The following is an 11,321-nucleotide window of genomic DNA, read 5'->3' on the forward strand; positions in this document are numbered from 1 at the left end:
GAAGCTTTCTAAACTTAAAGTTCTTACGAAAACACAGAGGTTAAAAGTGTCAATCATTAAGGTTTCGTCGATTTATCGTAAGCCACTCATGCATTTCTTTGATAATTGAGTTGGACTGTAAGTTGAGTTATAATTGTTCTCACTTATGAGCTTTTAAGCAAAGAGTTTAGTATTGTTTATTTGAAAGTGTAATCTTTTTATTTGGTTCCTCTGGTCACAAGGTGTGTGACTGTTGTTTATCATTGAGTAGATTGGAGGTGAGATGTCGATTTCTCATATGTAGATGTTGATTCTAGGTTGAAGTTGCGCAGGATAGTGATTAGGAGATAAGTTGTAAAGTAAGACTGTTTAGGCTTTGAAATAGTACTGCTAATAGTGGATTTCCTTTCTGTCTTGGTAGCCCCCATATTAGGTGTTGTTGCACTGAACTGGGATAACAATTCCTTGTGTTATTTATAATTCTGCATTTAGTTTTTAGGGTTGATAATTGCGCTGCCCGTCAACAGATCTTATAAAATTTGTCTTGACATCCGTGTTGCAAGTGCCAGAATTTCAATTGGCATTAGAGCAAGCACCCAGCTCTTTTTATTGGGTGAGCTCTATGGAAGATATTTTCTGGTACTATGGAAGGAGGAGCTTTTAACAAACCACGTATTTTGGATGACACCAACTATGATAACTGGAAGGCTTGTATGATGGCTTGAGAGTGATGAATTAGAAATGGCGTTGTGACTTCACTAGGGACAATGATTATTTGTAGCGGTGAAAAGTCAAATAGTGTAATTCTATTGTATTGTTGTATTTGCATGATATAACTTGAATTGGCATTGCGCCCCAGTGATAACACGCTCTAGAAATTGGAATTACGCCCCACTTGGACAAAGTCACTTACAAGGATACAAGAGAACTATGGTCTTGAATTAAAATTTTAGTATAACAAAAAAATTACATAACTCTCAATATAGATATTTCACTTTATCAGCACTAAAACTAGGGGTGTTCAAAATCAAACCGGCCCAATAGAAAACCGCAAAACCGAATCGAACCAAATTGAAATCGCAAAATATTACATTTGATTCGGATGGGTTTGGGCCATTTTCTAACAGAACCACACAGTTCGGTTCGATTTGCGGTTTGTATTTTGCAAACCAAACCGCATTATGTTACAAAATCTTACTAACCAATATATATTTCTTTAACTATTTTAGAATCATCAACTAGTATTATGTGTATATTTTATCTATTCTTTGTATGATATTTATTTAAATTTATATATCATCAAAAAATAAAATATTATTCATTTATAAATACTATTTTGACAAAATGTAATTTATCGTATTCTTTGTACAATATATATTTACGAATGCAATTTAATGTATATCATTCTTAGACCTAAGATAAAATTGTAAGACGCATTTTTATGCATCAAATTATAAACTTATTTTGACAATTATAAACTTTTTTATGGTAATGTATGAACTATTAAACCCAAAATTATATTTTTCTCTATAAATGTATGTATGGCTCAATAATTTTTTTTTGTAAAAAACCGAACCAATTCAAACCGCATTAGCTTGGTTTGGTTTGGTTCGGTTTTATTTTTTTAAAGCCAACCGAACTGCACGTTATTTTCTCTTGCGGTTCAGATGATTTTTAGGGTGAAAACGGTCAAAACCGCACCGCGAACATCCCTAACTAAAACACTGAATATTGTATAAAAAAATTCTAAGAGACCGAGTGAGAAAAGAGAGTAGTAAAACAAATTTTTGTGTCTTGGGAGAGTGCACATGACTCCTTTTAATCGATTAGAGTCTTGTTCTAATTGATTATACAACCATTATAATAGCTAAATGATTATACTATACTTTTTATCGATTAGACATTTGTTATATCCTCCAACTGATAAGAATATTCTTCTAATCCATTAGGAAACTATTTTAATTGATTAGATAACCATTCTAATCAATTAGGCAATCATTCTAATCAATTAGACTTATTAAAAAATGACATATTTGATGAATATGTTGCCTAATCGATAAAAATGACATATTTGATGGATATGTTCCCTAATCGATAAGTAAACTTCCTTAATTGATTATTGAGAATTTTTGCCCCAAATCGATAAGATGTGATCCATAATTGATTATAGGTTGAATTCTCATTGTATTATCAATTAAGCAATATCATAATCAATTAAACACTAGGCAAAATTAATTTTAAGAAGGTTTCCAAAATAGGCGAAGTTTTGTAAATAATTTTGTGTGCATTGTCTTAGTACTCTAAGAAATATTATTTCAAATTTACATAATCATGATTCGAATAGATAAATTGAAAAATAAAGCACATTATCACATGCGAGCTGATAAAAAATTCAAGTATTTTGATGTTGTTCTTAGTAATTGATTATCTTGCGTCAGACATCATAACTTTCCTTCCTTTTAATTTACTCTGTTCTTTTTCTTCCTTGAGAATGCTCATGATACATTTTCTTTATTACCTTTTTCATCATCGAAAACCTTTTACACATCTTAAGCACATAGAGCCACACGTGACAGGTTGGGCAAAAAAAAAGTGACACACCTTTAACAACTAGGGATCTGCACGTAAAGCTCTCGTTAATTTGGAAGTTCACATAGCAATGAAAGATGATATACTTAGGTATTCCTTCTGGGCATTATTATAAATAAATATTCTCTTTTTAGATCCATTGAATAATAAATGTATCTGATCTTTTATGTAGACCAAATACTTTCATCACTCAATGAACCTAAAAAAAAATATTTGCTTATAATTCAGACCAGAGAGAATATATGTTATATGAATATGAATTTCATATTTATGAGAATATATGTATGAAGTGGTCAATGGGTTCCATCAATCTTAAACTATGAGTGCTAAGAGTATCAAAGTGGAGTGTGGACAAAATCTTTTAATCCATATACACAATGGCAAACACACATGCTCAAATTTAGATTCGACTTATGGAGTTACCGCAAGAATATTGAAGAGATCGCACACTCTTCAAAATTATAAGTGTAACTTGGATACCACTTTCTTTGGATAAATCTACGACTTATGGAGTTACCGCAAGAATATTGAAGAAATCGCATACTCTTCAAAATTATAAGTGTAACTTGGAAACCACTTTCTTTGGATGAATCTACGAAAGATCAATGATTTGGCCACCATGCTTGTGTTTTAGCGGACATGGACTTATTGAGAAGTGTTTTCCATGAAATATTGGTTGAAATAGATAATTAGGCATTCAATCATTGTTGCATCATTGGGAGACAATATCTTACAATGTATATGGTTCCAACTGATAGTGAAAGAAAGAATGAAGAAGGTGAAGCTATATTGCATGCATGTAAAGCATCAATTGATTTGAATCAGTCAATTGAGAATGCAACAACTATGGTTCAAATAATTCTGAGAGATAAAACTCCTAAAGTTACGTCTAGGGTAACTACAATTCAAGCATATAAAACATTGATGAAGAAAGTTATGCAACTTTCATAATTCACCCTTTAACTTCATTAATTATTGGCACATATCAAATGTGATTTTTTTAGGTGAATTCTTATCTACTCAACTCAAAAAATTGGGTAAGGTTACCTTCTTTGTAAAATGTTTTGAAAACAACAAACATTTATAGTATTTTAATAAATAATTAAATGTTTTAAATGAGATGGAATCATGTGATTGGTTGGAGGTACACTACCCAACTTTTTGTGATGGGTAGAGAAGTTGTCCCCTTTTTTATGGTATTCATCTTGATTTGTTTTTTGAAGAAATTACTTTTTAATTTTTATGTTTTATCATCATTTCAACAATACAATTCCGTCATATTATTTTATTAACAATACTCTCATTTTATGTTATTTTTATAATTATATTTTTAAAAAATTATAATCATGTACATGTAACTTAGTTATGCAACTTTCATAATTCATCCTTTAACTTCATTAATTATTGACCCTTTCAAATGTGATTTTTTTTATGTTGTTGATCTTGATTTTATTGTTGAACAAATTACTTTTTAATTTTTATGTTTTATTATCATTTCAACAATATAATTCTTTCATATTATTTTATTAACAATACTCTCATTTTATGTTACTTTTATAATTATATTAAAAAAAATTATAATCATGTACATGTAATTTAGTTTCTCTAAAAATGTTGTATTCGTACCCATACTTGTAACAGATACTAGGTACGTATCCGAACCAGTGCAACACTAATGCGAAGATTACACTATCGGTTAATGATCCATTATACGAGGCAATGCATAAGATTTTGCTTGCAGGTATGGTTTTACAGTTTCAGTTTTTAAATAGTAAGTGCATGGTAATTGAAGATGCATACCGCGCAGTATTGAAGATGCATACCGCTTTTAACAAATGACAGAGAAATGAAATATGGGCATTAGTTTTATGCATTTAAACTTCAAGATACCTTTTTGTTGACCTAAATATATTTGATAGAATAAGAAATTAGTGAATCTTGATGTTCCTTGAAATATTTCAAAATTAAACAGTTACAAACTACACTTCACAAACATTGTTACTCAACTAAAGTTACCATCACTCAAAATACCAATTTCCAACAGATACATTAACAACAGACGTTTTAAAAAACATGAACTTTAAAAACTAAATCTTTCTTGTTTATCAGTTCAAACACACAAACATCTCCTGGTTGCACTCCAGTTTCCTTGGCAAACGCGCACCAACCAACCGAAAAGCGACGCTTAGCTCTATCATTGTAACATCGAAGCAATTTCAGATTCCATGATCTTTTACCAATCTGCAACATCACATTCGTATTCTCGTTCTCAATAACTCCTTTTAAAATTGGTACTGTCTGCATTGTATATACAATTTCATTATTATTGATAATCATAACTTCATATGCATATATGATATTTATGCATGTATACATAGCATTGCATAAATAATGTAAATGTTTAGCGTTTAACCTTACCAGTACATTTGCTACCAGATTAGCAGGATTGATCGAAATTGTGAAAAAGGGATTGCGTGAGATAAATTCTTCGGCAACTTCCCGAGCTCTATATTCCCTTGGCCTATTCAATGATGTACTTCTTTGACTATTCTTCTCAATCTCACCTGCATATATATATATATATATATATATATATATATATATATATATATATATATATATATATATATATATATATATATATATATATATATATATATATATATATATATATATATATATATATATATATATATATATATATATATATATAAAACAAAAAAGACACTCTTGGAGTAACATCATGACCATAAAAGGTGCATTGCAAAGTAAGAATGAAAAACAGAAAATGAAATCCAAATACCTCTAACTTTTTTATGTGGTCTACGAGAAGCTAATGTTGATCGCTGTCTAGGCTTCTTCTCATTATGCCATTCATTCAGAATCTCAATTGATTCATCATCACTATCATCAACATTCAAAGTCTCAACTGATTCATCATCACTATGGTCAAGGTTTCCATATTCATCATCAGAAGTGTGACGTGATAAATCGTAGTCAATTTCTAGTGCATTCTGGCCAAGTATTAGCACATCTAACTCTGAAGTTCCTTCTTTATATTTAAAGATTACAAAACAACCATGTTGTAGAGAGTAATTTTGAGAAAAAATTTTCCAACCTTTTTGAAACCAAATCTCACCATTGATATTTTTCCAAAACACTTTCCATTTAGTGCCATCAGGAGGCTTGATCAACACTGGATTTGGGAGACCAGCTCCGTGACTCCTTGTAAACTTACTTGGTATTTTCTGTAAAAAAATATTAATTTTATTAGAACTAGAATTTTCATAAAACAAAAAGGAAAAAAAAAGGTAAAAAACAGATATAACAAAAGTAGGAGACGGTAGCAGCAAGTTAAAAGGAATGGTTACTATAGTTTGAAGATTGGTTTGAAGAATAATCATGAAGAAATAGACGGGGATGGTGGAATTTGCTCTAGGAGCCATGGATGATGAAGTTTGATTAGATAACGTGTGTGCTACTCTTCTTTTATAATGATGATAAGGCCGAAGCTAGCAAAGCATGCGCTTCAATTTCTTGTATGACTAGTGATATGCTACATTGGTCAGAAGGATACAAAGAGTGCAAACCAAGCTCTGCATTTATTTATGGTTATAATTAACCTACCTACCTACCTAGTCTTCCAATTAATCTCATAATTTACAAAGAGTGCAAACAAGTATGTAGTATTTTTTAAAGAGAAATCCTAACTAGTGCCCTCAGATCAATGATTAAGACTTTAAAAATAGTAAATTTATCGATAATCTGCGTATTTAATGCCTCAAAAATTGAAATGTTAAATTTTCTATAAAATATTTTTTTTTTTAGAATGCTGAACTATTGCCTTGAGGGCACTGGTTAACAAAACCCTTTTTAAAATTAATATAAGAAGATAAAATTAATTTGGAGTCATGATGAGACATGTCTTTTTTAAAGATATGAACTTATAATTTATAAACTCAAAATAAATTATCTTATCAAATAGAGCCATAACAAATGTTTTAAAAAGTGTTTTTATGTAAAATTATTAATTTTCATTCACATTTTAAAATTCAATTGAAATGTTTTAGTCCCCATAAAATTACTATATACGTAGTTTAATTTTAGTTTCTGCTATTTTTTAAAATTTTGAAAATTATTTAATTATCCTTAAATCTTTAAATATTTGAATCATTATTTTCATACGTGTTTAGAATACTATAAAATATTTTTATACCAAATTATAGAATTTTTTAAAATGAGAAGAATTAAATATGAATTTTTAAATTTTTGAAAATAATGATAAAAGTAATGCAAATCTCGACTTAGAAATCAAATTTTGAGTTCATTTTTTTCGAGGAACTTTTTATAATGTTCTAAACATGTATGTAAAATAATCATTCAAAAATACAAATCGGTTTAACAGTAGGGACTAAAACTACGTGCATAATAATTTTGTGGAGTCTAAAACATGTCATTTTTTAATAGGGACCAAAAGCAAAATTTGAGATATTTTTCAGGACCAAAAACATATTTAACCCAAATTCAAATGATGATATTAAATTCAAAAAAGATAATTAAAAAATATTAACAACCAATCATAAATCATAATTTGTTTGAATTTTAAATTAAATATTGTTGAATATGACTCATATTAGTGAGATAATTATAGGTTGTTGAGATAACTATGGGTTGTTGGGAGTACAACTCATTGTTAAGATAATTATCGATTGTTGACATAACTATAGATTGTTGAGAGTATCACTCTAATTGTTGAGATAATTATTGGTAGAGATAATGATTTATTAAGGGAAACTAGGGATTAGAGTTTTAGCTAAATTAAAACCTAGTATTATATATATATATATATATATATATATATATATATATATATATATATATATATATATGACTTGTAACAGTGTAATCCAATGCAATTCACAAGAAATAATAAAGGGAACTATAGCTACTTTATAGTTGCAGACGTAGATAATTTAGCTAAACTGCGTAAATAAAGCTTTTGTGTGTTTCTCTCTACTCTAACATGTATTCACGTCACTGATCTAATAATTGGTATCAATTGTCGCTTAATCTTAAAGATGCAAAATTCGACGTGACTCGGTTCGACGGAACAAAAACATTTTTGGATTATGGCAAAGGATGGTTAAGGATTTGTTGGCTCAACAAGGTTTACACAAGGTGCTTCGTGATGAGAAACTGGAAGACATCATAACCATTGATTGGAACGAGATGAAGGAGAAAGCTGCGGGTTTAATAAGACTCTGCGTTTATGATTACATGATGAATCACATCTTGGACCTCACAACTCTGAAGGATGTTTAAAATAAATTGGAAAATCAGTACATGTTCAAGACGCTCATGAACAAATTATTTGTGAAGTAACGTTTCTATAGCCTAAAGATGTAGGAAGGAGGAGATATGTAGGCTCATGTCAACGCTTTCAAAAACATCATACGCCAATGTGACTAAACAAGTGGTAATCTGGTTTATCAAGAATTAAATCATCTGCCGATACAGTATTCCAGGCAAGATCATTACTGACAATGGGCCGAACTTGAACAATAAGATGATGAAAGAACTTTAGAGAAAGCTTCAAAATTGAACATCATAATTCTTCACCTTACAGGCCTAAGATGAATAGGGTTATTGAAGCAGAAAATAAGAATATCAAGAAGATCCTGCAAAACATTGTCGTAGCCTACAAGGACTGGCATGAGATGATACCTTTTTCTTTGCATGGATACTCGACTTATGTCCACACTTTAATAGGGGCAACCCATTTCTCCTTGGTTTATGGCATGAAAGCAGTGTTCCCTATATTGAGATCCCATCAATGCGGGTATTGATAGAAGCCAAATTAACAAAAGCTAAATGGTGTCAGAACAGATATGACCAGTTGAATCTAATTGAAGAAGAGAGAAAGACAGCCTTGTGTCATGGTCAGTTGTACTAGAGGAGGCTAAAGAAAGCATTTCATAAATAGGTCTGTCCTCGTGAATTCAGAGAAGGTAACCTCGTGCTAAAAAAGATCTTATCTATCCATAATGATTCCCGTGGCAAATGGACTCCAATTTTGAAGGCCCATGTGTTGTTAAGAAAGCCTTCTCTGGCCGTGCATTGATTCTTACAATTATGGATGGCGAGGAGTTCCCACATCAGGTAAACACCGATGCAATCAAGAAATACTTCGCCTAAATAATCAAAAGAACAACTTGCTAAGTTGAAAACCTGAAATGTCACATTTGGAAAAAAGGAGCGTCTCGATGGACTGAAAACCCAATAGGGCAGTCCAGGCAAAAATTAGAGATATAAACAGAAAATAACTCATCTCGGTAAATTGAAAACTTAAAAGGGTAATCTAGGCAAAATTTTGGGATTTTATGGAAAGTAACTAAATCAAGGGAGACATGATCACTTGAAGCAACACCATCATTCGGGAAATCTCAGTTCAATAGCTCTCAATTAAGAATTAAAAGTTGTTAGGGAGAATAGTGGACATTGTATTTCAATGTAGCCTTTCCATGTACCATTTTCCAAAATCTGTAATGATCCATGGGGTTACGTCTTTTGCGAACCACCATTCTATCAATAAAATCCTGATCTCTTGTTAATCAATTTCAATTCTTATTTACTTGTTTATTTGCAACATGTCATTTAGTTTTTATAGTAATTTTTGAAACAAAGGTTTAATAATAAACATGATTTTGAAAATTACTAAAAAACATCTTTCTTTGACTTTTGAACGAAATAAAAGGATTGTCTATGGTTGTTCAAGTTCGATCAATTCTCAAAGCGCCAATCTCAGATCCCCATTGCAGTAGTTCATGAGGATTCTCCAATGATTTGATAATCCTGTTTTGTTTGGCCTGATGATGGTTTCCTCTAGCAAAGTTTATTGCTGCAGTGTTGAGAATATTGTGTGATTCCTGAAGTTTTGTTATAGGCTCTCCAGAAGATCTCTCTTTTATCTCTTGTAGAGGTTTATTTCCCCTAGAAGGTGTTATAGAAGACAAGCTCTATGGAAGAGTTTCCATCTAGTTGAGTTTTGGTCGAGTATCCAATTTATTGTTTTTTCTAGTTTCACATTTGTTTAATGTGTTCTGTTGTCAACATAAGCATAACACTAAATGCATTTAAACATTCCTAAATCATCCTCATGCAAGTCGTGCTCATTTGCCTTCCGCTTGAGTTGGGTGGGAGTTACCTTTTGGTAACTCCGTGTCTCCAAATATTATCTTGGTGTTACATTCCCCAATGTGAGTCTATTTTTCAATTTCCCCACTGAGATTGTTCCTCAAGGGAGGGTTGTACTTCAGTTGTTCCTCCCTAGCTTATTTGGCTGAACAGAGGGAATCCCTAGTCGATTTTATTTCTTAATGGGTAGAGTCTTATTTGACCGTTTCTCTCCAGTTTGTTCCTGGATTCAACTTTGGTCCCCTGCAGTAACCGTTTGATATTTCTAGGTCAAAAACCTATATGACAAAGAAGGCGTTTTGTATCTTTTGGAACTTGTTTTCTTCAACGGAGTAGACCTGTTCAATGGATGGAGAATTAAATTCCCCAACAATTATTTGATTCAGCAGTTGATACTTTTTCAACAGCAAGTGGGAGTCTCTTTATTTGAGAAGTTTGTTTGTCAAGTCAAGACTTTTTGTTCAATAGCAAGTGGAAGTCTCTTTATATGAGAATCTTGTTTGTTTCAGTCAGATGCAATCATCATTTCCACAACGACTGGTGATCTCTCCAGTTTATTCCCTGGCAGAGAAGCTCTTTGTGATTCAAAAATCAAAATTCGACAGAAGTTCGTCCTCCAACAGGTGGTCGTCTCTTTATTGGAGAAGCATGTTGTGACCCCCGATCAAAGTTGATATTAAATCTCCAGCAAGTGACGATCTCTTTATTTTAGAAGCTTGTTTGTAAAGTTGAGACTTTTGTCAGCAACAAGTGGCAGTCTCTGTATTCGAGAAACTTGTTTGTCAAGTTAAGACTTTTTTTCAGCAGCAAGTGGTAGTTTCTTTATTTGAGAAGCTTGTTTGTTACAATTTCCAGGTAGAATACTTGGTTAAAGAAACTGAGACCCATTCCAAGTTGTGTACCAGAAGTCGTGGGATTTTTGTTACCCTTTCTAGGTGGAATACTTGGTTAAAGAAGAAACTGAGACCTGTTCCAGGTTGTGCACCGAAAGTCATGTGAGGTTTGTCACCCTTTCCAAGTGGAAGACTTTGTTAAAGAAGAAGTTGAGCCCTGTTCATGCTGGAAGACCTGAAGTTTTGGAAAGCTTATTATCAATTCAATCTAATAACCACCTTTGTCTACGACTCGGTAGTTTTGTTTTGTCCTAATTGACTATCTTGGGCCTGTTCACCAATAGATCAGTGCCTTTTTACTGCATATCCCCATCGAAGTTCCCCAGTGAAGGATACTATCTTCCCCAACAGTGTCTTGCATCATTCCCTAACGTGAGTCCTCGTGGTGTTATTTTGTCCCTAATGAGTTTTGTCTCCCTGTCATACTCCCTTAAGTAGTTTGTTCTCCAACAGAACTCATACCGTGGTTTATCCCCACGGTGTCCATTTCCCACAATGCATTGCTCATGGAGTCTGACCGTTTTTGCATTCATATCATAAGCATTATGCGGCATATTAAGGATAAATATCGGGTCTTCTGTATTTAAGTCTCTTCAATACCGTCGATGTAAAAATTTTCAATCTTCATATCTCCGGATAGAAGAAACTTAAATAGGGGCAGCTATC

General features: G+C 32.0%; 1 protein-coding gene across 1 annotated transcript; it reads right to left on the reverse strand.

The window, feature by feature from the left end:
* Positions 1 to 4,546: 4,546 nt before the first annotated feature.
* LOC131658711 (B3 domain-containing transcription factor VRN1-like) lies at positions 4,547 to 6,014 on the reverse strand. The gene is made up of 4 exons (XM_058927977.1): positions 5,889 to 6,014; positions 5,372 to 5,816; positions 4,987 to 5,132; positions 4,547 to 4,866 (listed from the first exon to the last, which is right to left on the reverse strand). Exons 1-4 carry the CDS (start codon positions 6,012 to 6,014, stop codon positions 4,633 to 4,635), a joined length of 951 nt encoding a protein of 316 aa, XP_058783960.1. The 3' UTR covers positions 4,547 to 4,632.
* Positions 6,015 to 11,321: the final 5,307 nt, after the last annotated feature.

Source organism: Vicia villosa, linkage group LG3 (genome assembly GCF_029867415.1).
Source record: "Vicia villosa cultivar HV-30 ecotype Madison, WI linkage group LG3, Vvil1.0, whole genome shotgun sequence".
Classification (NCBI taxonomy): domain Eukaryota; kingdom Viridiplantae; phylum Streptophyta; class Magnoliopsida; order Fabales; family Fabaceae; genus Vicia; species Vicia villosa.